Below are 27,973 nucleotides of genomic sequence, written 5' to 3'. Positions count from 1 at the left end.
AGGCCCTGGGTGCTGGGGATCCCTGCAGACCATGCAGTGGGAGAGACAGTCGGCCAGATGGCCTCTGAGCCTGTGATAAACCTGCGGCTGAGAGGGTGCAGAAGCACCCTGAAGCTCTCCATGGTCACGTGGTGAGGGGGGTCTGTCTTAGTGGGTACGTGGTTGGGGAAAGCTTCCCTTAGGATGTGACCTTGAAGTCGGGGCCTCCCGAGGTACAGTGGGTCTCCCCAGAAAGGCATGACCACAAAGTGGGAAGTTCCCGGGCCAGTGAGTGAAGTTACTGCCTCTGGGTCAGCCCTGCGAGACCCACCACCGCGGGCCCTTCTCACAGCCGGTGACTCCTGGAAGGGTCCTCCCTACCCCTTGGCGTGACTTCCCGCCAGCCGCGTGCCCCTCCCCTCTGGGGTTCTGGCCTTGGCCGGGGCTCCGGGACTGGCGGGGACCGGCCCCACCTCTCCGCCGCCCAGGCCGAGTCAGCGCCAGCGCCTGCCCGGACCTGGACTCAGAGGTCCCTCTGGACAGGCAGGCTTGCGCTCCTCCGTGCGTGGTGAGTCCCCGGGAGGCAGGCAGGGAGGCTGACCCGCTCGCGCTCTGGGGCCCCAGACTCTGGGCCCGCGGTGGGGACGCGAGCGGGGATTCCGCTGGGGCCGGCAGAGGCTCCCAGCCTGGCTGGGGGTCCTCTGGCCGTAGGACCGCGGTGAGGGGCCGGGCGGCCGGGGGATCGCGCGGGAGGGACGCAGGAGGGGAAAAGGCGCTTCCCGAAGCCGCACCGTGGGCGGTGGGCATCCTCAGTCCCGCTTCCAGGACAGAGAACGGAGGCTGGAGGGGAGAAGTGACCAGAGGGTTCTTCTGCCTCCTAAGGCCCTCACCCCATTTTCAGGACTGGGGGTGGTCCGCCCTGATTGGCCAGAGCTGGGGGCCGGGCGCGAGGACCTCTCGTGATTGGACAGCTCCAGCCCACCTGCCGCAGTTCTTTCCGCTGGGAGGAGCCGGGACCCCAGACCCTAGCGAAGGGGTGGGGGTAGCCCCTTCCTGGTCTGGGGATTGCATTACCCAAGCTGCTCACAGCGCGTGCCCTCCTGGGGTCTGTCAGGACTCTCACCTGCCAGCTGCCTGGGGGAGGCAGGCACCCCTGCCAGGTACCCCAGTTCTCCCGCACCCTCAATTTTCCAGAAATCGGGCCACTTTCTTAAGCCCTGGATCTTAGTTTCTTGGGCTAAAATTGAGGGGGGTATAATAATAGCCCTCAGCGGGTGAGGCCAATTCTGAAAATCAGGGGCCTGTGCCTGACTCTGGCCGCAGACCCTCTGCGAATCTCCCCTATGTGAACCTTCCCGATGGTGCTGGGAGATGCCCCTGTTCTTCTAGGAGACAAGGAAATTTTGAACCCAGGGCAGCTACGCGGTGGCCCATCCCCCGGCCCAGGACCGTGGGAAGGGCCGCGGATGGAGCAGGCTGAGGGGTGCCGAGTGTGTGGACCACCAGGTGCCCAGCTGGAATGGATGCAGGCGCGGAAGTGGCGCTGGACCAGCAGAGGGCAGCTGGGGACCGACACCTGTGGCTGACTGCCCAGCTCGAGGGCCTTCCGACTGCAGCTCAGAACAGGGGCCTTGAGCAGGGCCTGGCCACTGGGCAGGGTGCCTGGGGAGCCCGAGGGGCCCCCTGCTGCAGGCGCAGCCTCACAGCGTCCCTGAGCCCTGCAGGAGGAGGCCCTCCAGGGGCTGTGGGTCTCCTCCCTCTTCCACTCGCCGCCCCCGGCCTGACCTTCCCTGTGCCAAAGCCCAAGGCGGGCAGTCCCCACCCACGGCTCCTGCCCGCCAGCTCCACAGTGGCTTTCCTGACCCTCCCTCCCTGCTTCCAGAGGGACCTTCTCTGTCCTCTTAGTTTTCCACAAGTAATGTACACCCAATACTTTAAAAAACAACACTCTGGTAATAAAAAGGTAGTTATGGCTATCAAAAGACTTCCAAACCCCCAAAGCCTGCCTGGTGACTCTTAATATTTCTGTGTGAGTCCTTCCAGGCTTTACTCTGCCAAACGCAGGTGTGCAAACACATGCACCACACACAGCACACACACCACACACGCACACACCACACACACAGCACATACAACACACACACGCACACACCGCACACACAGCACATACACCACACACACACACACAGCACATACACCACACACGCACACAACCCACACACAGCACATACACCATACACGCACACACAGCACATACACACACACCATACACACACCACACACACAGCACATACACCACACACGCACACACCACACACAGCACATACACCACACACACACACACAGTACATACACCACACACGCGCACACCACACACAGCACATACACCACACACACGCACACACCACACACAGCACATACACCACACACGCACACGACACACACACACACACACACCACACACACAGCACATACACCACACACGCACACACCACACACAGCACATACACCACACACACACACACAGTACATACACCACACACGCGCACACCACACACACAGCACATACACCACACACACACACACCACACACACAGCACATACACCACACACGCACACACAGTACATACACCACACACGCGCACACCACACACACAGCACATACACCACACACGCACACACCACACACAGCACATACACCACACACGCACACGACACACACACACACACACCACACACACAGCACATACACCACACACACACACCACACACAGCACATACACCACACACACACACACACCACACACACACACACCACACACACACACACCACACACACACACACACCACACACACAGCACATACACCACACACACACACCACACACACAGCACATACACCACACACGCACACACCACACACACAGCACATACACCACACACGCACACACACACCACACACACAGCACATACACCACACACACACACCACACACACAGCACATACACCACACACACACACACACCACACACACACACACACACACCACACACACACACACACCACACACACAGCACATACACCACACACACACACCACACACACAGCACATACACCACACACGCACACACCACACACACAGCACATACACCACACACGCACACACACACCACACACACAGCACATACACCACACACACACACCACACACACAGCACATACACCACACACACACACACACCACACACACACACACACACACACCACACACACAGCACATACACCACACACACACACCACACACACAGCACATACACCACACACGCACACACCACACACACAGCACATACACCACACACGCACACACACACCACACACACAGCACATACACCACACACGCACACACCACACACACAGCACATACACCACACACGCACACACCACACACACAGCACATACACCACACACACACACACACCACACACACACACACACACACCACACACACACACACCACAGACACAGCACATACACCACACACACACACCACACACACAGCACATACACCACACATGCACACACCACACACACAGCACATACACCACACACACAGCACATACACCACACACACAGCACATACACCACACACGCACACACACACCACACACACAGCACATACACCACACACGCGCACACCACACACAGCACATACACCACACACGCACACACACACCACACACACACACACACCACACACACAGAGCACATACACCACACACACACACACACACCACACACACAGCACATACACCACACACACACACCACACACACAGCACATACACCACACACACAGCACATACACCACACACACACACACACACCACACACACAGCACATACACCACACACACAGCACATACACCACACACACACACACACACCACACACACAGCACATACACCACACACACAGCACATACACCACACACACACACACACACCACACACACAGCACATACACCACACACACACACCACACACACAGCACATACACCACACACACAGCACATACACCACACACACACACACACACCACACACACAGCACATACACCACACACGCACACGACACACACACAGCACATACACCACACATGCACACACATACCACACACACAGCACATATACCACACACGCACACACACACACAGCACATACACCACACACACACACACCACACACACAGCACATACACCACACACACACAGACCACACACACAGCACATACACCACACACACACACACCACACACACAGCACATACACCACACACGCACACACACACCACACACAGCACATACACCACACACACACACAACACACACACAGCACATACACCACACACGCACACACACACCACACACACAGCACATACACCACACACACACACACAGTACATACACCACACACGCGCACACCACACACACAGCACATACACCACACACGCACACACCACACACACAGCACATACACCACACACGCACACACAGTACATACACCACACACGCGCACACCACACACACAGCACATACACCACACACGCACACACCACACACAGCACATACACCACACACGCACACGACACACACACACACACACACACCACACACACAGCACATACACCACACACACACACCACACACAGCACATACACCACACACACACACACACCACACACACACACACCACACACACACACACCACACACACACACACACCACACACACAGCACATACACCACACACGCACACACCACACACACAGCACATACACCACACACGCACACACACACCACACACACAGCACATACACCACACACACACACCACACACACAGCACATACACCACACACACACACACACCACACACACACACACACACACCACACACACAGCACATACACCACACACACACACCACACACACAGCACATACACCACACACGCACACACCACACACACAGCACATACACCACACACGCACATGACACACACACAGCACATACACCACACACACACACACATACCACACACACAGCACATATACCACACACGCACACACACACACAGCACATACACCACACACACACACACCACACACACACACACACACACACCACACACACACACACCACAGACACAGCACATACACCACACACACACACCACACACACAGCACATACACCACACATGCACACACCACACACACAGCACATACACCACACACACAGCACATACACCACACACACAGCACATACACCACACACACACACACCACACACACAGCACATACACCACACACACACACACCACACACACAGCACATACACCACACACGCGCACACCACACACAGCACATACACCACACACGCACACACACACCACACACACACACACACCACACACACAGAGCACATACACCACACACACACACACCACACACACAGCACATACACCACAAACCACACACACAGCACATACACCACACACGCACACACACACCACACACACAGCACATACACCACACACACAGCACATACACCACACACGCACGACACACAGACACCTCCCATATACACACCATTCTCACCCATTTGACAGCGCCTTGTGCAGAATTTTTAATCTTGATGATACCCAGCTTATTTTTGTCCTTTTCACGCCTTTGGTGTTGACTCTGAAAAGCACCACACACTGGGTGTTCTCCTCTGTTGTCCCCAGAAGTTTCATACGTCTGCATTCTACATTCACATCTGTGGTGCACTTCCAGTTAGCTTTTGTGAAGACTGTTGATGTGTATCTGGGCTCATCTTTTGCATGTGGGTGTCTAGCAGTTCCAGCAACATTTGTAGGGGAGACTGCCTTTGCTCCTCTGTCAAACAACCAGAAGGTGAAAAGAAGGTGTGCAGGAATTTGGAGGAGGCAAAGATTTCTTAAACAGAATACAAAGCCCATTCAGCATAAAGGGAGACTTTGGTGCAGGGTACTATGTTCAGTTTGAGAACTTGGGTTCATCCAAAGGCACCATGGAGTGGACAGGCCCCAAGCCCTCAGCCCCGGCCTGTGGCTGGAAGCCTTTGAGGAGCTGCTTCCTCATCAGCAAATGAGGAGATGGAAGCTGATGTGACTTGATTGAGGTCGCAGGGTTTGTTAGTTGCAGAGATGCACTCGGATGACCCGGGAGGACACCGCACACAGCGCTGGGTGCTGGGCTGGGGGCTACGGGGGTGGGGGTGGGGTCCAGAGTCTGTGACAGCACACCACTTACCTCTGTGGCCCCTCCTTCTGTCCCCCAGGTGGACCCCTCCCCGCAGTAGCTGGCCGTCCTGGGTGCCCAGAGCTGGGCCCAGGGGTTGGGGTGGAACAGGTGGGCTGCCCCTTGGGCCAGCGAGCCCTGTGGGACACTGTCCCTTGCCCAGGTCCTCCCGCCCGGCCCGCTGCCATGAAGATTGCAGTGATTGGACAGAGCCTGTTTGGCCAGGAGGTCTACTGCCGCCTGCGGGAGGAGGGCCACGAAGTGGTGGGCGTGTTCACTGTGCCCGACAAGGACGGGAAGGCGGACCCCCTCGGTGAGTGGGTCCTGGTGGACAGCGGTCACAGCGGGGCCTGCGGGTCTTGTGTGGGCTTCCCCGGCCTGAAGTGACCACCCATGGTCCTCCCTGGATCCTGCTCAGGGCCCACTGACCGCCGGGCTTTTCTGGAACAAAGTGGATCACAGGGACGGGTGGTGGAGAAGGCCGGCCTGCACCCAGGACCCCACAGCCTGAGCACCCCAGGCTCCCCTCTCCCCTCACCCAGGCTCTGAAGGGGCTGCCGGGCGGGAATCACTGCGGTCAGGTTCTTGGACGTGAGCGTGCCCTGCGCCCCATCTCTGGTGGGGGCACCTGTTGAGCAGAGGCCCCCGACCCACCCGCAGCCCCAGAGTTTCTGCCCCCAGGATGGGACGGGGCCTGGGAGTCTGCACCTCTGACAAGCTCCCAGGGATGCACCCCTTCTCCAGGAGGAACACGGTGTGAGAATCACTGCTGAGCTGGGGCCTCAGTTCGAGGGCCGGGCCTTCAGGCCAGCCCCGGGTCCTCCTCAGGCCTGAATGTTTCAGAATGCGGGGCCCGATTCTGTAGGAAGAGGGGGCTCCCGCGATGGAGCGCTGCAGGCCAGGGCACCACCACTCTGCACCTGGCCCAGTGCAGCCTGTGACGGTGACCCCTGCTCGGGGCTGCTCCTTGACCTGGCCTCAGAGGGTCCAGGTCTAGTCCGCTCATGCTGACCCGCCTCCCTGCACACAGGGCAAGGCCGAGGGGTCACCAGGGCCATGCGGCAGCCGTGTGTGACGGAGCTGTCACACCTGTCCCCAGACCTGCCGGGGAGCACTGACAGGTGCAGGCCAAGGAGAGGGCCCAGGGCATCGTGCCCGCAGGGGGCAGGGGCGCGGCAGGGCAGACGCGGCGGGGGGTGCTGCATCCTCAAACCTGGAGACATGGGGACCACACATCAGAGCCGGGGGGCAGGGAGACCCACTCGTGGGGCCTGTGGGTAAAGAGGTCAGGGGCCACGCAGGCATCTGGGAGATGGAGGCGCTCAGAGGCCCTGGCGGTCGGCAGGGTCCGTCCAGGCAAAGGCGTCCCTGAGGCTGGCCCTGGCTGGGGCCATCGCTCCGTGCTGCCCTGCAGAGCCTGGCTAGGCGGCAGGGCTGTTGGGAGGGACAGGCCTAGAGAAGGGTGCAGGAGCCCCCCCACTCCACAGGCAGCCAGGGGCTCAGAGGCTGGGGGTGGACTCTCACCTGCTGTCCCGCAGGCCTGAAGGCTGAGCAGGATGGCGTGCCGGTGTTCAAGTTCCCCCGCTGGCGGGCCAAGGGTCGGGCCCTGCCCGAAGTGGTGGCGCAGTACGGGGCCCTGGGAGCCGAGCTGAACGTGCTGCCCTTCTGCAGCCAGTTCATCCCCATGGAGGTCATCAGCGCCCCCCGGCATGGCTCCATCATCTACCACCCGAGCCTGCTGCCGCGCCACCGGGGCGCCTCCGCCATCAACTGGTGAGACAGGCTGGCCACCCAGGGGTCCGCGGCTGTGCTCCAGGGCCCCCGAGGGGTCAGCGCTGCCAGACGCCACCCACCCCGCCCCTCCCCACCTGGAGAGAGAGAAAGACGGACTAGAGACACCAGGAGCAGACAGCTCTAGATGAGAGGGCGAGAGTCTGCAGGGTGGAGCCATCGGAGGTGCCATCAGGGAGGCAGGCATTTGAGCCGGAAGAGAGGGCAGGCTTGTAGCCGGACCAGTTGGGACGCAGCCCCCTGACCTCGAGGCACGTCTCCTTGCTTCGCTGGGCCTCAGTCTCCTCATCTGTAGAAGGGGCATGCGAGGCTGTCACACGGCAAGGAGGATTAAGTTACAAGGGCATTGGGGCTTCTATAGCATGGTACCTGGCACGAGGTTGCATCAGTAAACACCGTTTTCCCTCCTTCATCCCCCCTGGGGAGGCGGGGAGGCCCCCAGGCCCCCTTTTCCAAGGTCCTTCCTTCTGGACTCAGGTGTCACTCTTCCGTCCCTAGGACCCTCATCCACGGGGACAAGAAAGGGGGGTTTACCATCTTCTGGGCAGACGACGGTCTGGACACCGGGGACCTTCTGCTTCAGAAGGAGTGTGAGGTTCTCCCAGATGACACCGTCAGCTCCCTGTACAACCGCTTTCTCTTCCCCGAAGGCGTCAAAGGCATGGTAAGGCGGGGCCGCGCACTCACCCCAGGGCTCCCGGTGCCAGCTACTGCCCTGAGCTGGCTGGGGTCTGCAGGTGGGAGGGACTCTCATTTCAAGGCTTCACAGAGGCGGGGTTAGAACATGTAATGGATGCTCTCGAACTGAGGTGCTGGAGAAGATGCTTGAGAGTCCCTTGGACTGCAAGGAGATCCAGCCAGTCCATCCTAAAGGAAATCAGTCCTGAATATTCTTTGGAAAGACTGATGCTGAAGCTTCAATCCTTTGGCCACCTGATGCCAAGAGTTGATGCATTGGAAAAGACCATGATGCTGGGAAAGATTGAGGGCAGGAGGAGAAGGGGACGACAGAGGATGAGATGGTTGGATGGCATCACTGACTCAATGGACATGAATCAGAGAAAACTCTGGGAGATAGTGAAGGACAGGGAGGCCTGGTGTGCTGCAGTCCATGGGGTCGCAAAGAGACAGACACAGCTGAGTGACTGAACGACGACACTGTTCTGTTAGATGGGACTCGCATACAGTTGTTAAAACAACTCAACAAACCTTGGCCAAAAGGGCACATTTTGGGCTCCTCTCCGAGAGGAGACTCCAGACAGCGACCTCTTCAAGCCTGGCTGGACCCAGTGGCTCGGGCCTGTTCCTTCACCCTGACTCTACTTGCCTGTCTGATTAGCTTCCTCCTCACATTGGCCGCCCTTGGTCGGGAGGAGGAGTTGTCCCTGGTGGCTCAAGGGCCACACCTCCTGATTCCAGGGGACAAGAAACCCTCTTTACCCAAGAATTCATGAATGGAAAGTCCGAGAAGGCACTCAGGAGCTGGAGGCGGAGGGCAGACCTGAGGGGTTGATTTTGGAGCCGTTGTACAGTCCCAAAGGGCAGCGCGTCCAGCAGGGGAGGAGGTGGGACGGGGGCAGATGGGGGCGTCTCCATAGCTCAGCAGTGGTCGCCCCCTGGGCCTCCTCCTGGGCCTCGCTTTCAGCCATGGATCCACCTGCTCCCAAAGCAGGCCCCGTGGTGCCTGTCCCGAGCTGGGCGTGGTGCTGGGTGGGCCTATGCAATCCCACAGTTCAGACTGTGAGCCTGGGGCCGAGGGGAGGGTCCTGGTGCCTCCAACACTCCCACCCCCCGCCTCCCAGGTTCAGGCTGTGAAGCTGATCTCCGAGGGCAAAGCCCCCAGGCTCCCTCAGCCCGAGGAGGGCGCCACCTATGAGGGGATTCAGAGGAAGGAGACTGCCAGGGTGAGTGCCAACAGACCGGGCATCTGAACTCTCCCCGGTTCCTCTCTAGGGAGGGCGGGGGCCCCAGGGAGACGGGCTGGCGGGGGGGCGCTGGGCTCCTGGGGGCTGCCCAGGTCTGGGAGCCCAGCGGGGCACAGGGCTGGGTCCCTGACCGGGGTTAAGGGACCTGGTGAGCCCTGTGTGTCGGGCCCTGGTGCTCGTGACCACAGAGCGTCATCTTCCCACAAACCATGCTGTACTTCACATCCCGTCAAAGACCAAGGGCCCCCGCGCACCCAGAGCCGGGGCCCCAGGTGGAGGCCGTTCCAGCTCTGGGACTCAGAGGAAGCCGGACTCCTCAGCCCACCCGCAGGGCTCCACCCAGTGTCAGGAGTGTCCACGGGGAGGAGGGGAGGCCGGGGGTGGGGCCCCAGGGTTCGGGGTGCAGGGAGGGACCGCTGAGCACACACATCCTGCCCCGCAGATCGACTGGGACCAGCCGGCAGAGGCCATTCATAACTGGATCCGTGGGAATGACAAGGTGCCGGGCGCCTGGACAGAGGCCTGTGGGCAGGTGTGTCCCTGCGACCAGGACAGCCGTGCTCCTGGGCCCCCTGCTGCTAAGCTGCGGGAAGGTGTGAGCCACATGGTCCCAGGCACTGCAGACCCCAGCCCCAGCCCCCTGGGTCCTGGAGGGGTGGGGCCCACACACGAGGCCTCCGGGCCAGGCAGCAGCTCTGGGGTCAGACTTTCACCCCCTGGCGATCAAAAGTTCCGAAAAAGCAGAAGTGAAAACAGTGAATCACCGACGTGGTGCTTAGTACCTGTGTGCTGAGCACTCACAGAAAAGACGGTTCAGAGCTGAGAGGCCTCAGACCATGCACGGTCTGCTGACATGAAGCAGGTTACACGGTGAGGAGGCAGTGACTGGCTGTCACAAGAGTTTTCTTAAATGATAGGGATTTGGCTAAAGGTCACTTCATTTCAATTTCGAGGAACAGTTTAAACTTTGCTTATGATTTCCAGAGACACAAGCAGGGAGTGATTGAGGTCAACTTGGTTTTGCTTGTCTTGCAAAAGAAGCTAAATCAAGCTCTGCTGTGTGACTGAGCTGTCTTGTCTGCTCCGCGCTTTCCAAGGCCCGTCTCTGTTTAGACAGCATATTAAAAAGCAGAGAAGTTACTTTGCCAACAAAGGTCTGTTTAGTCAAACCTATGGCTTTTCTAGTAGTTGTGTATGGATGTGAGAGTTGGACTATAAAGAAAGCTGAGCACCGAAGAATTGATGCTTTTGAACTGTGGTGTTGGAGTTCTTGGACTCTCTTGAGAGTCCCTTGGACTGCAAGGAGATCCAACCAGTCCATCCTCAAGGAGATCAGTCCTGAATATTCATTGGAAAGACTGATGCTGAAGCTGAAACTCCAATCTTTTGGCCACCTGATGCGAAGAGCTGACTCATTGGAAAAAACCTTGATGCTGGGAAAGATTGAAGGTGGGAGGAGAAGGGGACGACAGAGGATGAGATGGTTGGATGGCATCACTGACTCGATGGACATGAGTTTGAGCAAGCTCCAGGAGTTGGTGATGGACAGGGGAGCTTGGCGTGCTGCAGTCCATGGGGTCGCAAAGAGTTGGACACGACTGAGTGACTGAACTGAACTGAACTGAGTAGCCCTCAAAGACCCCAGTCCAACCCTGACTCGCCCTCGCCCTGGGGGCAGGGGGGCTTCAGCCAGGCCCTTTCGAGGACAGCCCTGTCCTCCACGAAGCCCCTGACCATCCGAACCCCTGCTCATGGGCGGGCTTTCCCAGACCATCCGGGGTCTCTTGCCTTGCCACCACCAACCCCCTTTGCACCACGGCCAGGGCGTGGCACATCCCCAGGCAGGCACTCCCTCAGTACACTCTCTGCAGGTGTCTGACCCCGGGGTCGGAGGTCATGGTCCCATGGAAGGTGGGAGGGGCCCCCTCTGGGGCCTCCCGCCTGCCCAGGTCTCATCTGTGCTCCGGGCACTGATACCTGGGCTGTCACAGCCCATCATCCCCCACTGGCTCAGCCCCTCCTGGTGGGCCACGGAGCCCCCCTCTCATCTCCACCTTCCGGTTTCTGGTCCCCAACAGAAGCTGACGTTTTTCAACTCGACGCTGAGCACCGCAGGCCTGGAGCCTGAGGGAGAGGAGCTGCCCATCCCGGGCGCCCACCGGCCGGGGGTAGTCACCAAAGCGGGCCTCGTGCTCTTCGGAAACGACGGCCGGATGGTAAGGGTGCTGCTGCGACTCCTGGTCTGTGCTGTGGGCTCAGGCCCCGCAGGGAGACCCCAGCCATTCTGGAGAAAACTGGGAAAGGAGACCACAGAATCCAGGAGGGAAGACCCTCACCTGCTGGGTCGGCCACTTTTCCATCCCAGGAAGGCCTGCCCCGGGCTCTTACTGACCAGGTGCCCTGTCCGAGCTGGAGACCCTGGGGTGCATCAGAGTCGGGGGGTCTTGTCCAGAGAGCCCCATGCCTGGGCATAATTGGGCGGTCTTGAGCTGGGAGCCCTAGGGGGCGTCAGAGTCGGGGGGTCTTGTCCAGAGAGCCCCGTGCCTGGGCATAATTGGGCGGTCTTGAGCTGGGAGCCCTAGGGGGCGTCAGAGTCGGAGGGTCTTGCCCAGAGAGCCCCGTGCCTGGGCATAATTGGGCGGTCTTGAGCTGGGAGCCCTAGGGGGCGTCAGAGTCGGGGGGTCTTGTCCAGAGAGCCCCGTGCCTGGGCATAATTGGGCGGTCTTGAGCTGGGAGCCCTAGGGGGCGTCAGAGTCGGGGGGTCTTGTCCAGAGAGCCCCGTGCCTGGGCATAATTGGGCGGTCTTGAGCTGGGAGCCCTAGGGGGCGTCAGAGTCGGGGGTCTTGTCCAGAGAGCCCCGTGCCTGGGCCTCGTGTCAGCCCAGCAGAGTCCAGGTGCACATAGCGTGCAGAGTTTCCTTCTCTTTGAATAAAAGTCCCGCCGGGCACATAAGCTGCTCTGACTCACTTTAGCAACTGCAGCTCAGGGTGACACGTAGGATTTACGCAGCTAAATATTTATGTGTGCTTGAAAGCCACACTCTGTTTAAAGCAATTGAGTTCTCCCCACAGCTGTATGAGATCCGTGTTAGCATTTCACCATTTGACCAAGTAGAAAACTGAAACAAAGAATTCAGATCCCCTGTCTATTGTTATCCATGCACGTGACACTCACCGCGCCAGGTGGTGGACAGGTGGCCTGGGCCCGAAGGTACCAGAGGCAGCAAAGCAGGAGGGCAGGCAGGGTCTCGGGGCACTGGGGGAGCTCCAGGCGACTCTGCGGATGCTGAACGCATGGTGGCGGCCATGCAAGCGGGCCAGGGCGGGGAGCAGCTTGGCTTGGACCAGTGAGCGCTCGCTCTGGGTGCCCGTCCTGCTGGCCCGAGGCTGCCTGCCGGTTGCAGCGCCTGGGTGACCCTTCGTGGGCAGCACTGCAGTTGAACGAGGGCATCTGTCTCAGGCCAGGTTCCCGCAGCAGATCCAGGCGGGAGCGTGTGCGTTCGGGTTATGGAAGGATGCAGCTCGGGAGGAGGACAGTGGTCACAGAGAGGCGGGCCTCTCTGCTGACCATGACCGAGCTTAGCTGCCAGCCGCAGTGCAGGATAGGGCCCGGGCGTAGGTCCTGGTGCAGCCGCAGGAGGAAGGCACCAGCCACGTGGATTTGGGCCGCATCTTCCCTGATATCCCCAAGGGAACTGCGAGGCCTAGAGGCAGCCATGGTGGCCCTGGGATGAGGGTCTTTCAGGAGCGTCCAGCCAGGCTTGGCTGGGCTGGGGCTCCAGAGCATGCATGGAGGCAGCATTCGGGGGAAGGGGGTGGTGAGCAGGGAGCCCAGCTCCAGTTCTGGGGGGCGGCACTCTTCACAGAGCATCTCACCCGGCAGGCGCGTCCTCTGCTGTGAGCACACACGCTCCCTGACCCAGAGGGAGCCTCTGATGACCAGGGCCAGTCTCCACGCAGTTTCCGCAAGCTGGGGGCTGGGTGCTGGATGACTAGCTGTTTTCTCCATTGGCCTTCAAGGCAGAGCTGGGATGACTTCCGTCTCACATGCAGGCATCCGTTTTGTAGAATAATATAGCCACTGCTGTTGTGAGTTGCTTAGCCGTGTCCAAGTCTCTGTGACCCCATGAACTGCAGCCCGTCAGGCTCCTCTGTCCATGGGCTTCTCCAGGCCAGGCAGGAATACTGGAGCGGGCTGCCATTTCCTTCTCCAAGTACAGCCATCATGGGTTTTCAAGCCTGCGAGCGTGCTGGGGTGGAGGACACGGGTTCCCCCCGGCCGCTGCCCACAGCCCCCGACCGTCTGGTCTCCTGCCTGCCTGGGGGAGAATGGGGGCGAGCGCATGCCTGCCGCGGGGCGGCTCGGGGCCCTGACGGCCCTCCCGTTGCAGCTGCTGGTGAAGAACATCCAGCTGGAGGACGGGAAGATGATCCCAGCTGCGCACTTCTTCGGGCGGGCGGACAGCAGTGCCCTGGAGCTGACAGAGGAGGAGCTGGGCACCGCGGAGGCCGTGCGGGTGAGGAGCCGACAGGACTGCCGTTGGGGGGTGGGGGGAGGCGTGCGTGCACTGGGTGTGTGTTCTGCTGGGGGCGGGCCGTGCACATCCTGAGTCCGTGTGTCCTGGCCTCAGGCACGCCGTGGTTCTGTCTTCCGGATGTCCCCCGGCCCTACTTCCTCTGCTGGGTCCCACCCCCCAATGGCGAGAGGGCCTGCGACTGGGTGCTGGGAGGGAGGCAGTCACCCCAGGACCGTCCAGCCCAGGGTGCAGCAGAGCCCAGAGGGGACAGGCCAAGGGGCCAGGCTATGCCAGGGGCTGCCTTCTGGGCCCGGGAGTCTGTTCTCACCACCCTGCCCTCCAGGGTGCCTGGAAGCGGATCCTCCCCAGCGTGCTGGAGGTGGACGAGTCCACGGACTTCTTCAAGTCAGGGGCCGCATCCGTGGACGTCGTCAGGTGAGGCGGGGGGCGGGGGTGGAGCCTCCGGGGTCTCTGGGTCGGAAGTCACCCCCAAACTGAGGAGCAGGTACTGTGTAGGTCAGAGATCCAGAAAGGATGCGGGTGTGCAGGCCTGAGCCTACCTGGCGTGGGACAGCTGGTGGGCGGATGCGTCCATCCCCCATGGGGTCACAGCCCTGGAGCAGCCACTCTGGGCCTGGACATGTAACTGGTGGCTCACGGCTCTGCAAGCGGGAGCCCAGCAAGCAGACAGATGAGGACCACCGCCCCAAAAGTTCTTGGCATGCACAGGGCAGGGCAGGGGGCTGAGGCCCCACCATCTCGGGAAGAAGAGCAAACTGTATGCAGCAGTTTTAAAGCAATCGCAAGCCCTCCCGAAGCAAATGATCACGAGTTAGTACTGATAGAGTCGGAACTTGAACCCAGAGCCTCTGAATCCACAAACTGGGCTTTCAAGACTGATTCTAGACCAACACCCACGCTCTGGGTGCTGAGCGGAGCCACCAGCTCTGCTGAGAGAAGGGCAGGACCGCAGGCCTTGTCCAGTCTGCCATTCTCCCCCTTCTGTCCTCCAGGCTGGTGGAGGAAGTCAAGGAGCTGTGTGAAGGCCTGGAACTGGAAAATGAAGATGTCTACATGGCAACCACCTTTGGGGACTTCATCCAGCTGTTAGTGAGAAGGCTGCGAGGGGACGACAAGGAGACCGAGGGCCCCATCGACTACGTGAGTCCCGGGAGCCCCGCAGACAGGCCTGGGTGCGTGGGCCGTGTGAATCTGCACACCCCACAGGCACCCACATCTGTGGGTCCACAGGGACACCTGGGGAAGCCTGGGCATCCAGAAGGCCAGGACTCCACGAGCCTGCCCTTTGGTGACCAAGCTCCCCTTGGTAACTCCAAGCAGCCTGAAGATGCCAGGCAGTGGGGCAGACTCTACAGAGGATGCTGCTGTCTAAGATTCAGGGCAGGAAACAGGGTGTCGAGGAGACATGTCCACAATGCATCTCTCCTGCCCCCTTCTCCGCTGGCGGTTTTCCGGTGTGGCCTCCAGCTCCCGTCCTGCATCCCCTGCTGATCCTCACCCCTCGTTCGGGTTCCACCACCTCCTCCCTCCGTCCTGATCCAGCAATGGCAGTGCCTTCCTGCTGGGCCTCTGGCCTCACTCACCGTTTCTTAGCTCTTCCGTCACCTGGGCGACCAGTCACTGCATTAAAGGCCTTTGGTTGACACAGGAGAGAGAGAGACTGAGGGAGAGAGAGAGGGGAATTGGGAATGGTTTCCCAAGAAGGGCTTCCCTGGTGGCTCAGCTGGTAAAGAATCCACCTGCAATGCAGGAGACCTGAGTTTGATCCCTGGGTTGGGGAGCTCCCCTGGAGAAGGGAAAGGCTACCCATTCCAGTATTCTGGCCTGGAGAATTCCATGGACTGTATAGTCCATGGGATCACAAAGAGTCAAACACGAGTGAGTGACTTTCGCACTTTTCGCTTCCAAGAAGGAAAACAAATGACCCTGTACATTCAGCTCGTGTGTGTGCAGTGTGAGGAAGTAATGCAGATCTGTTTGTAAAGAAACTCTGTAAAAACCACCCTTGGGGTGTCTCGTTAGGCTACTGCTCCTATAGGAACGAGCTTTGTGATGGTTTGTCTGGCTGCGAGTTTGGAGCAAGGCTGATGAAGGAAGGACAGGTGACCAGGGTGGACGCCAGGCTGGCCTTGGGCTGTGGACATTAGAGGAGAAGCCCCCCAGTGGCCCCGTGTGCGTGTGATGCAGTGGGGGCCGTGTCACGTACCGTGTTTGTTGCCGCTGTCACTTCCTGAGTGTGGAGCCCAAGGGTTGGGGCTTGGGCAGCTCCGGCCGGCAGGCTGGCCCTGCATCTCTGCCTCAGAAGTCACTTCTGCCCCACATGACGGCCCCGGGCAGCAGGGCTGGATCTGTGAGGAGACCCCAGGCCTCTGCTTGTGTGCTGAAGGGTTGCAGGGGCAAGTAGTACCCATGTCTCTGGGGGGGCGGTCCCTGCCTGTCAGGGATGCCCCTGTATCTCCAGCCTGCCATCCTTGCCACCCAGGTGGAAAAAGCCGTGAACAAGCTGACCCTCCGGATGCCCCACCAGCTGTTCATTGGGGGCGCGTTTGTGGACGCCGAGGGCGGCAAGACCTACGAGACCGTCAACCCGACAGACGGAAGTGTGAGTGCAGTCCTGGGGCCCTCGCCCCACCGCCCTCTGTGACCCCTGGGGCCTCTCCTGTCCACTGACACCCCGCCTTGCGTCGGGAGGCCCCCTCCCCTCCCCTTCTCCCCCTCAATCAGGAGCCCCCGCCCCCTCGACATCGGGAAGCCCTCAGAATTCCCAGGCTCTCAGAATCCTTGACTGTGGCTGTCAGGCATCAGAGCATACACGGTCATGTTCACACACACACACACACGCGTGTTCCACACTCCCACACACGCACACCTGCAGAGGACTGGGCCCTGAGGGGCTTAAAGAGAGTAACAGGCGGGCCGCGTGGACCCAGACAAGGGCCCCCGGGCGAGCCTGTCAGGGGCTGTCACCACCTCCAGTCCAGCGCTGGGGACCCTGAGCGGGAGGCCGTGTGAATGCCTGGGCTGTGGGCTCGGAGACGCCAGCCTCAGCGGCCCCCGTCCCGGCCCGTCCAGGTGGAGGCCTGAGCTGCAGGGCAGGTGGGGAGCTTCAGGGCACAGGATCCAGGGGCTCGGGCGGGCGTATTAAGAAACAGGCCTCCCAACCGGGACCCACTCAGCGTATGGGTCAGCTTCTGCTCTTGGTGGGGGACACTGAGCCGCCCCTGGCCTGCAGCTGCAGTCTGGGCCTGTCTCCCTGTTTGGCATCGGGGCGGCAAAGGCCCCAGGGGACATGGAAACACAGCCCGTCCCGCCAGCCGCGCCCCCCCCCAGCCCAGCCTTCCCTGCGGGGCCCCCGGGGGCCCAGAGACCTTCAGGGCTCAGCTTCCCCGCAGGTTCTCTGCCAGGTGTCCCTGGCCCAAGTCAGCGACGTGGACAAGGCCGTGGCTGCGGCGAAGGACGCCTTTGAGAACGGCCTGTGGGGGAAGATCAGCGCGCGGGACAGGGGCCGCCTCCTGTACAGGTGTGAGCCCCGCCCCCATCCCCGTTCCCAGGGCGCAGGGATGCTTCTGGGAGGAAGGACTCGCGACTGCACAGCCAGTGGCCCCCAGGGGAGGACTCTCTTATGGCACATCCCCCTCCCGGTGAAGCCCGGGGAGGACTTGGTGTGCTCCCGCTCATGGCCAGTCAGCCAGACAGGAGCTGGGGGCTGCCTCCCTGGAGGTCCCTGGAGGGGCCAGCAAGCTGGGAGCAGACGGGGGTGCTGGGGCCGTACTGGTGACCGGGGCAGAAGGATGGGTCAGCTGCCTTCAAGGCTAAGGGCGGCTCTGGATGGGTGGTCTCCACCTGCCCCCCTAACCCTGCCCCCAAAGGTGAGGCCCTCACATGGGGGGGCGTCCCACTTCCCAGGAGCCCACAGCCGCCCCTCACACCCTTCCAGCCAAGGGAAGACCATCCCATCTCCAGATGAGGACATGGAGGCCAGAGACCGAGTGGGGGGCAGACCCCCAAGAGGGCAGGCAGGTGGTGCCAGCCTGAGGCCAGCGCCTCCTCCATGCCCCCCGCCACCCCCCTAGGCTGGCAGAGCTCATGGAGCAGCACCAGGAGGAGCTGGCCACCATCGAGGCCCTGGATGCGGGCGCAGTCTACACATTGGCCCTGAAGACGCACGTGGGCATGTCCGTACAGACCTTCCGCTACTTCGCTGGCTGGTGTGACAAGATCCAGGTGGGGCTCTGAGCACCTCAGCCATCCCGTCTGATGCCTGCTGGGGCCTCAGGACAGGCAGTCCCACCCCGCCCTGGACCCGGGTGCAAGGAGCTGCCCCGGGGCGGGGTGCGGCCAGAGCCCCGCCAGTGACGCCACTGCTGCTTCTCCAGGGCTCCACCATCCCCATCAACCAGGCCAGACCCAACCGGAACCTGACCATGACCCGGAGGGAGCCCATTGGGTGAGTCACGGGCCAGGCACTTCCGAGAATGCGTGTGGGGGCTCAGAGGTCCCTCCCTGGCCACGTGTTTCTCAGATAGTGATTCCTTTGCCTGGTGGCTCAGATGGTAAAATCATCTGCCTGCAATGCTGGAGACCTGGGTTCAACCCCTGGGTAGGGACGATCCCCTGGAGAAGGAAATGGCAACCCACTCCAGTGCTCTTGCTTGGAAAATCCCATAGATGGAGGACCCTTGTAGACTACAGTCCGTGGGGTCGCAAGGAGTTGGCCACGACTGAGCAACTTCGCTTGCACTTTTCATTCCTTTGCGAGCCCTGCCTGCCAGCCCTCTTGCTCCCAGATAAGGTCACACCCTCAGACAGGGCTGCAGGCACAGCCCAGCCCTCCTTCTCCCCGGGCCCTCACCCGCTCCCGCGCAAGCCTGTGCCTCTGGGTCTGCCCGGTGTGTCTGGGGTGGGCACCAGCTTTCCCAACCCGTCAGCACACCCCACCGCTCCTAGGAAGGTGTGCGGGCCCCAGTCTGCCTGCACTCCTGCTCTGCCGGCCATGTGGCCCCTTACTGACCCGTCTGCCCTTGGTCTCTGAGCACCCTCCTCCCACTGCTGGGCTCAGCCAGGCTTTCCTCTGGGGAAACACTTTCTGACGATGGTGGAGGAGATGGTGATGAAAACGATGGTGAAGAAGGTGATGAAGAAGATGGTGGTGACGGTGATGGTGAACAAGATGCTGATGAAGAAAATAGAAGTGATGAAGATAATAGTGAAAATGATGGTGATGAAGACGATGGTGAAGACAGCAGTGAGAGTGAGGAAACAGCGGTCACCTGACCTTCGAGGGGCTCCCGTGGGGATGAGCTCGTCTCAATGACCGCAGCCAGGGGTTGCCATCTCCAGGTTCTACAGGGCCACGTGGTGTCATCAGTACGTCTCCTAGGTCGTGGGGTCCCTCCGTGGAGACACCGCCCAGCCAGAGGCTTCTCTGGGACGAGGAAAGGCATCGACGCTGGACCCCACCGCTTAGCACAGTGTCAGGCTTCGTCCTTCTCATTCCCGTGGCGATGGCCCTGACCTAATGCCCAGGAAGACCCTCATCCACACCCACCCAAGTGACACTTGACGATCTCTCATCCTCCTGCCCACACACGACCTCTGACCCTCTCTCATGGCCACCTGTCCACCCCTGTGGTCCCAGACTGTCTCCCAGGCCCTGCCAGCCTGCTGTCACCCTCCTCCTCGGGCGGCCCCTTCCAGCTGCATCCCTAGAAGGTGCCCCAGCAGAAACCGCAGGGTCCTCTGCCATCACCCCTGCTGGCCCGGGGCTGCCGCAGACGGGGCACACCGCCCCGTCCGGCCTGGGCAGGCAGCTGCGTGCTGGCCCTGGGCAGGGCCTGGCCTGGAGTGGAGGGAGGCGGCCGTGAGGTCTGGGCGGGGACCCCGGGGGAACCGACAGGTGAAGGCCAGCCTCCCTCCCCGACAGGGTCTGTGGCATCATCATCCCCTGGAACTACCCCCTGATGATGCTGTCCTGGAAGACGGCCGCCTGCCTGGCCGCGGGCAACACAGTGGTGATCAAGCCTGCCCAGGTGGGTGCGGGCACGGCCCGGGGCCCACAGGCTTGGAGGGCGTGGGCGGGGGCGGGCCACAGGCCCCTGCGACCCCCACACGCCCCCCTACCCCGCACAGGCAGGGAGGAGAGGGCTCTGCAGGTGACGGCAGCCTGCGAGGCCCGGCTCTCGGGGCAGACCTGGTGTGTTTGGGTCTCGGGCCGGGCCAGGCTGGCCGGACCGTGTGCCGCCACTCGGTGAGCGTCCACAGCTTTTCTGGGGACACCAGCTCAGCCCCCCTGTGGACCCCAGGACCCAGGCTCTGGGCGCTGAGCCTGGGGCGTCTACTGTTAAAGCTGGGCCTTCAAACCCCAAACATCTGGGGGAAGTTCCTGTGTGTCCTCCACCTGGGCCTCTCAGGGAAGCCCCGTGACGGGGCGCCTCTCGGGGGAGTCCCGTGACAGGCTGCCTCTCGGGGGAGCCCTGTGACAGGGTCCTTGCACTGAAGGGGCCTGAGCAGCGTGGCCTGTGGTGGGATCACCCCACGAGCCACCATCCTTCATCTGGACTTCAGAGAGATCTGTTAGGAGCTGCAGGCCTGATGCTGGGGCAGTGGGCCGGGGTGTCTCACTCCCTCAGCTCCTTTGGGGCGGTTGGGCCTCAAGGATATTAACATAACAGAAACCAGTGAAATGATACCTGCTCAGCAGAGTCCTGCACTCCTCAGGCATTTTAACACACAATGAATTCCCCACTGACTTGCACACACATCTGCTCACGGAAGCATTGCCGCAGCCCCTGAGGTGACCCTTAACTTCTCCCTTGAGGCTGGGGGGCTGCTGACAGGTCAAGGCAGTGGTCTCTGGAGCGTCCACTGGCCTAGCCCCTCAGGGTCCAAGCACCCACCCAGGCACCACTCAGCCTGAGGCCCAGTGGGGGGCGGGGCGCGGACCCCCACACCAGACTTCCCCCAGACTGGGGGGCGTGGAGGCAGGTTGGCCACGGCAGCATCACACAGGGCGGGCGGGATGAGGCTGGGCACGGAGGAGCTCTCGGAGGCCAGCGGGCACAGGCAGCGGCAGAGGAGGGCCAGTGGTCCTGAGGGCTGGGGAGAGGCACGCCCTCGGCCTCTGGGTGTGGCCCTGGCACCCCGGGGCTTGGCACATACAGGTGGAGGTGGGGGAAGGTGCGGGGCACAGGCCTGGCGTGGGGCTGCGGGGGAAGTCGCTGAGGTGAGCAGCCTGGTGCCTGGCTCCCGCTGCCCAGCCCTCTGGACCTGACCGCCTGTCCCGCATCCTCAGGTCACCCCGCTCACGGCCTTGAAGTTTGCAGAGCTGACCCTGAAGGCAGGCATCCCGAAGGGTGTGGTCAATGTCCTGCCAGGATCCGGTACGGCTGGGGATGGGGCACAAGGCCTACTGCGTGACACGCCCCAACATGCAGGCGGCGGTGGGGGTGCTGCCTGGGGGAGCCCCAGGGCTGGGGACTCCTGGATGGGGGTTGGCGAGTCTGACTGTTGGCTGTAGCCGCTGACTGCGAGGAGAGGCTGTTGACCGAATGGGGAACCTGGAGGGGGAGCAGGACTGGGGAAGCTGAGGAGTTGACTCTCAGATACGCTGAATTTGAGAGGCTGGAAGACCTCCCAGGGGAGGTTCTGAGCCCCTGGGGAGGACAGGCGGGTCTGGCCCTGGGTGGCTAAAAACGGGTGGCCCGGCTCCGTGGCTGCCCTGACCCACCCCCGCCCACCCCGCACAGGCTCAGTGGTTGGCCAGAGACTGTCGGACCACCCGGACGTGCGGAAGATCGGGTTCACAGGGTCCACCGAGGTCGGCAAGCACATCATGAGAAGGTAGGCGGGGGAGAGGGCGGAGGGGCCGGGGGCCGCGGGCCAGGGGCCCCATGGCCTCCTTCTGGGGCCAGCCTGAAGGGAGAGAGGGCGGAGGGGCCGGGGGCCGCGGGCCAGGGGCCTCCATGGCCTCCTTCTGGGGCCAGCCTGAAGGGAGAGAGGGCGGAGGGGCCGGGGGCCGCGGGCCAGGGGCCCCATGGCCTCCTTCTGGGGCCAGCCTGAAGGGAGAGAGGGCGGAGGGGCCGGGGGCCGCGGGCCAGGGGGCCCCATGGCCTCCTTCTGGGGCCAGCCTGAAGGGAGAGAGGGTGTGGGGGGCGGGGGGGCCGCGAGAGCAAGGCCTGCGCTGGGACGGTGGGGGAGGGGAGGGGTGCGGGCCTGGCCTCACGGGGACCCTCCAGTGCAGACCCTCAGCTGCTCTTCTGAGTGACCCCGCACTGGAGCTGCCCTCAGCCCCCATGTCCCGTGTCCCCCACCCCGTGTCCCCTGTCCCCTGTCCCATGTCCCGTTTCCCATGTCCCGTGTCCCGTGTCCTGTGTCCCGTGCCCTGTGTCCCGTGCCCTGTGTCCCGTGTCCCGTGTTCCATGTCCCGTGTCCTGTGTCCCTCACCCTGTGTCCCCTGTCCCCTGTCCCATGTCCCGTTTCCCATGTCCCGTGTCCCGTGTCCCGTGTCCCGTGTCCCTCACCCCATGTCCCGTGTCCCGTGTCCCGTGTCCTGTGTCCCATGTCCCGTGTCTCCCATCCCCTATCCCATGTCCCGTGTCCCGTGTCCCGTGTCCCGTGTCCTGTGTCCCTCACCCCATGTCCCGTGTCCCGTGTCCCGTGTCCTGTGTCCCGTGTCCTGTGTCCCATGTCCCGTGTCTCCCATCCCCTATCCCGTGTCCCATGTCCCATGTCCCGTGTCCTGTGTCCCTCACCCCATGTCCCGTGTCCCGTGTCCCATGTCCCATGTCCCGTGTCCCGTGTCCCCCACCCCGTGTCCCAGCCCACCTCTCCCTGTTCCTTTCAGCTGTGCCTTGAGCAACGTGAAGAAGGTCTCCCTGGAGCTGGGTGGGAAGTCACCCCTCCTCATCTTCGCAGACTGTGACCTGGGCAAGGCCGTGCAGATGGTGAGCACTGTGGGGGGTGGGTGGCCGCCTCGGGGGTCGTAACCCAGTGCTGTCCTCCCCTCTGCGCAGGGCATGAGCTCCGTCTTCTTCAACAAAGGCGAGAACTGCATCGCCGCCGGCCGGCTCTTTGTGGAGGACTCCATCCACGACCAGTTTGTGCGGAGAGTGGTAGGTCCCATCGCCGGGACTGACGCTGCCCGCTCGCCAGCTGCAGGGCGTTGAAGGCCAGGGAGGGCCGGGCAGGGCAGTCCGGTGCCAGCCCATGGGTCTCGGACCCCTCAGGGCAGCTGTGACAGGTCTTCCCTGGTCTTTAGCATTTCAGCAAGAAGCAGCAGCCCCGTGGCTCCAACCCACATGCTGTCTCTCCCTGCCCCGCCCCTGCACACCTGCCCCACCCACTCCTTGCACACCTACCCTCCACAGTCCTGCCCTCATCCTTGCACACCTGCCCCCCCTGCACACCTGCCCTCCCCTTCCCTGCACGCCTGCACCATCCCAGCTCCCACACCAAGCTCAGATGCCCTTGAACTGAGGGTGCATTTGAGGTTCCAACCCAGAAGGCAGGTTTGGAACTAGAACGTGTGGCCTTTCCAGGGCCCAGTGGTCGGTCGCCACAGATGTGTTTGGGGCAGGCGGGTCAGGTGCTGATGGCGGTCAGGAGCCCTGGCAGCACTGACCAGGAGGGCGTCCGCAGGTAGAGGAGGTGGGGAAGATGAAGATTGGCAATCCCCTGGACCGGGACACCAGCCACGGGCCGCAGAATCACCTGGCCCACCTGCAGAAGCTGCTGGAGTACTGCCAGCGCGGCGTGGAGGAGGGGGCCACGCTGGTGTGCGGCGGGAGGCAGGTTCCACGGCCAGGTCAGAGCCCTGCGGGCTGGGCAGCAGGCGGCACGGCCTCTAGGGCATTGTCTGGGGCAGGCCCCTGCAGTCGGGCTCCCGGACTTCCGCTCCCCCATCTAGGACCTCAGGGGTGGGGGAACTTGGCTGTTGGGACACCTGCCAGATCAGGTGTAGGCCCTGCATGCAGCCTCCTCCCAGCTGGAGGTCAGACCCCAGCATGCAGCTCTCCTTGGCAGGGCAGAGAGGGGAGGGAGCGGGAGGGGTAGCAGGGTGCAGAGCCTGGCCTGTGGGGCTTCAAGAGCTGGGGACACATTTCCTTTCCAGACAAGTGAATACAGGCCACACCCACACCCTATGAGCCAACAAGTGTCCATACACAATACATGTTTTAAAAATTATAATTGCTGTTATAATTTGTAAATATATATAAATACAGAATATTTTATTAAATTAATGGGGGCTTCCCTGGTGGCTCAGAGGGTAAAGATGGATTCGATCCCTGGATGGGGAAGTTCCCCTGGAGGAAGGGCATGGCAACCCTCTGCAGAATTCTTGCCTGGAGAATCCCAGGGACAGAGGAGCCTGGTGAGCTACAGTCTATAGGGTTGCAGTCAGACACGACTAAGCAACTAACAACACTATTAAGTTTATCTTTTTGTTGTTGTTCTTCTAAACAGTTGAGAGAAAATTTCAAGTCTCTTGATTTTCCCTAAATTGGGTCAAATTCAATCTCAGTTCAGCGGGTCTCAGGGCCCATGACTCTGTGTCCAGAGGTGAAATAGTTACAGAAAGCCTTTCTGATGCCAGAAATGTTTCCGTGGAGTGGCCAGGGCCTGTGGGGCGGTAGTCGGGATGGGAAGAGGTGTGTCCGGCTGACAGCACTGGCCCCTGGTGGTGGGTGGAGCAGCTCCATCATGGGGTGTGTGGTTGAAAGGCCGCGAGGCTTGTGGCCGGTGTGCGGGAGCAGGGGAGTCGCTGGAGGGTCTCGAATCCCTCGTCTCCCCCCAGGCTTCTTCTTCGAGCCAACAGTCTTCACAGACGTGCAGGACCATATGTTCATAGCCCGGGAGGAGTCCTTTGGGCCCGTCATGATCATCTCTCGGTTTGCCGACGGGTAGGGGTCCCACTTGGGCCTCTTCAGAGCCCGTCCTGTTCACTGGGGTTTTCATGCGAGCTGCGGGGAGGGAGCTCAGACCGGTGGGGCTGTGGACGCAGCCAGACGCTGCAGAGTCCTCTTGGCAGAGGAGGAGGCCCCGGCTGGGGTGGCTGCAAGGCCTCAGGCCCTCTGGGGGTGTCCTCCATATCTCTCTGGGCGGCTCCATAGCGCGCTGGCTTCCGCCCTGAGTTCCAACAGCTGCATCGTGAACCGGCCAAACCTCAGGGGCCCGCAGAGCAGTCCTCACTTATTTTGCTCGTGAACCTGCAGTGTGGTTGGCAGGACTGGCCGTTCTTGGCCCTGTGCTCTGCCGGGCTCCGCCTGGGGCAGGGGTGCAGGCCTCTTGGTGCCCTCCGTCCAGGGCTGGGCTGTGCCCTCCTCACGGAGGCCCTTCTGGCTTTCCCTGCAGTGATGTGGACGCGGTGCTGACTCGGGCCAATGCCACGGAGTTCGGCCTGGCCTCTGGCGTCTTCACCAAGGACATCAACAAGGCCCTGTACATCAGCGACAAGCTGGAGGCTGGCACCGTGTTCATCAACACGTACAACAAGACGGACGTGGCCGCTCCCTTCGGAGGGTTCAAGCAGTCAGGGTTTGGCAAAGACCTGGGTAAGCCAGCCATGCTTGCTTTCTTTTATTCATTCAACAAACACCCGTTAGAGGCTGCTCAGCCCAAGGGCCAGGGTAGAGCTGACAAGATGGCCACTTACTTCTTTCTGGGAGCCGACAGGCCAGTGACCAAGGCAGGGAGTCAGAGCCTGCTAGAAGCTGTCCAGACAGTGATCTGAACAGGAAGCTGGACAGTGGCTTGAGCTGGGGGCTGGGTCAGCCTTCTAGAGGAGGTGTCCCTGGGCCAAGACCTGAGCGACTGGAGGATCTGCTGTTGGCCCTGCAGAGAGAGGCTGAGTGCGCGCGTGGGCCGGGGGGCAGGCAAGGGCAAGATCAAGGGGGCCTGGGAGTCCCGATCAGGCTCAGGCTTCATCCTCAGAGAGAGAGCCCGTGGGGGCCGAGCGAATCCGAGAGGACGATGTGCGTGCCAAGGCAGAGAGGGTGGCACCGGGCCCGGCCTTCCCAGGAAAGCGGACCTCTGCCCAGCGCCCCCCCTTTCCCTGGCCGCTAGTGGCTTGGGGTGGCTCCCACCCCCCACCCTGCCACTGTGGAAGCCGGTGACTGGGGGCTGGATCCTGTGGTGGATCCGCTCTGGTACCCAGCTTGGCGGGGGGGCAGGTAGCAACGTGCGGGAGAGCAGCAGGGCCCCTCGGATCCATGGGAAGACGGGGGTCTGGGAGGTGACACGGGGAGTGGGGGTCCTGAGATGACCACAGCGCCGGGCACACCAGCGCCACCCACCAGAGCAGCTGCTGGTACCGTGACGTTGCCCCTGGCGTGGGGTTTCTTGCAGGAAAAGCGGCCCTGAACGAGTACCTGCGGGTCAAGACGGTTACCTTTGAGTACTGAGGAGGGTCTCAGGACCGTCCCCAGCTGTGGCTCAACCCCGAATGCAGTGGAAGCCTCTGGCCTGCACCCCTGTCCCCATCCGGGACCCCCACCTTGCCCAATCCATGTGACCTCGGTCAGGAAGTGACCCCATGCGAATAAACGTCCTGGCCAGCACCCATGTCCCTGCCTGTCTGCGTGCCCTGGCTCTTGGGCTCTGTACCCTGCCTGGGACCTGTTGTGGAGACGTGCCGTAGAGGGGACCCACCCTGTCCAAAGGGGCCGTGACCTGCCTCTCCAGCCCTGACTGTCTCCCGTCTCTGGAGGATGGGGTCGGGGCAGAACTGAGAGTTGGAGCTCCTGGTCCTGGCCGGGTCTTTCTGGTGAGCAGCCCACCAGGAGCCCCCAGAGTTGCCCCAATAAACAGATGCTCCTCGTGTTCCTTTCACTCTGGGCATGGCAGGGGCTCGGGGCTGTGTGCCAGGACCTCAGGGGCAGAGTCCCGTGTGCAGTCTCCATTATCTCACAGGAAGGAGCACAGACTGAGTTATCTACATCTGTTTGCCTTTATTCCTCCTTTCCTAACTCCCTGGGCTCATGGATGCCTGAAGGGGGCAGTTACCAGCCTCCTCTGCAGCCGGATGGTGGTCATGGCGCACCGTTGAGTGGACAGAGCTCCAGGGGACGTGGAGCCTGCCGGTCCCAAGGCCCAGCTCTGAGGGGAGTCAGGGCTCAGGCTGTCCCCACCGGGGCGAGTGTGGACCCGGTGATGGGTCCACAAGCAGATGTGGCTGTAGCAGGGGGCTGGGGTGGGGGAGGAGAAACCACTGAACACCCGCCGTCACAGAGGGGACCCGCCGGCAGCCTGTCCCGTGGGGAGAGTGAACCTGCCCCCTCTCTGTATAATGTTTAAATGCGCTTATCCTCACCATGTTAACAGAAGCGTTCCAGGCAGTTTAGAAAAATAATACTATTAAAATACTCATGAGAGAACCAGGGCAGAGAGTGTGCGGTGGGAAGGTAGGCAGAAGACACCCACGGGGAAACTCAACCTGCT

General features: G+C 61.5%; 1 protein-coding gene across 2 annotated transcripts; it reads left to right on the top strand.

Moving 5' to 3' along the window:
- Positions 1–418: 418 nt before the first annotated feature.
- Positions 419–27,093, top strand: ALDH1L1 (aldehyde dehydrogenase 1 family member L1). 2 transcript variants are annotated; one of them, XM_065934065.1, is made up of 23 exons: positions 419–547; positions 6,450–6,599; positions 7,825–8,059; positions 8,576–8,741; positions 9,880–9,981; positions 10,445–10,534; positions 12,081–12,218; positions 14,393–14,518; positions 14,862–14,953; positions 15,532–15,679; positions 17,022–17,141; positions 17,932–18,059; positions 18,613–18,763; positions 18,916–18,986; positions 20,463–20,568; positions 21,831–21,918; positions 22,285–22,378; positions 23,382–23,481; positions 23,551–23,653; positions 24,180–24,341; positions 25,332–25,437; positions 25,889–26,088; positions 26,882–27,093. In XM_065934065.1, the coding sequence occupies exons 2-23, from the start codon at positions 6,473–6,475 to the stop codon at positions 26,935–26,937; spliced, it is 2,709 nt and encodes a 902-aa protein (XP_065790137.1). In that variant the 5' UTR covers positions 419–547; positions 6,450–6,472; the 3' UTR covers positions 26,938–27,093. The 2 variants fall into 2 exon arrangements, with proteins under 2 accessions (XP_065790137.1, XP_065790138.1); XM_065934066.1 differs by having other exon boundaries at positions 454–547; positions 6,327–6,599.
- Positions 27,094–27,973: the final 880 nt, after the last annotated feature.

Source organism: Muntiacus reevesi, chromosome 4, assembly GCF_963930625.1.
Source record: "Muntiacus reevesi chromosome 4, mMunRee1.1, whole genome shotgun sequence".
Lineage (NCBI taxonomy): Eukaryota > Metazoa > Chordata > Mammalia > Artiodactyla > Cervidae > Muntiacus > Muntiacus reevesi.
Note: the sequence above shows the minus strand (reverse complement) of the source record. Positions and strands in the feature narration are given on the sequence as shown.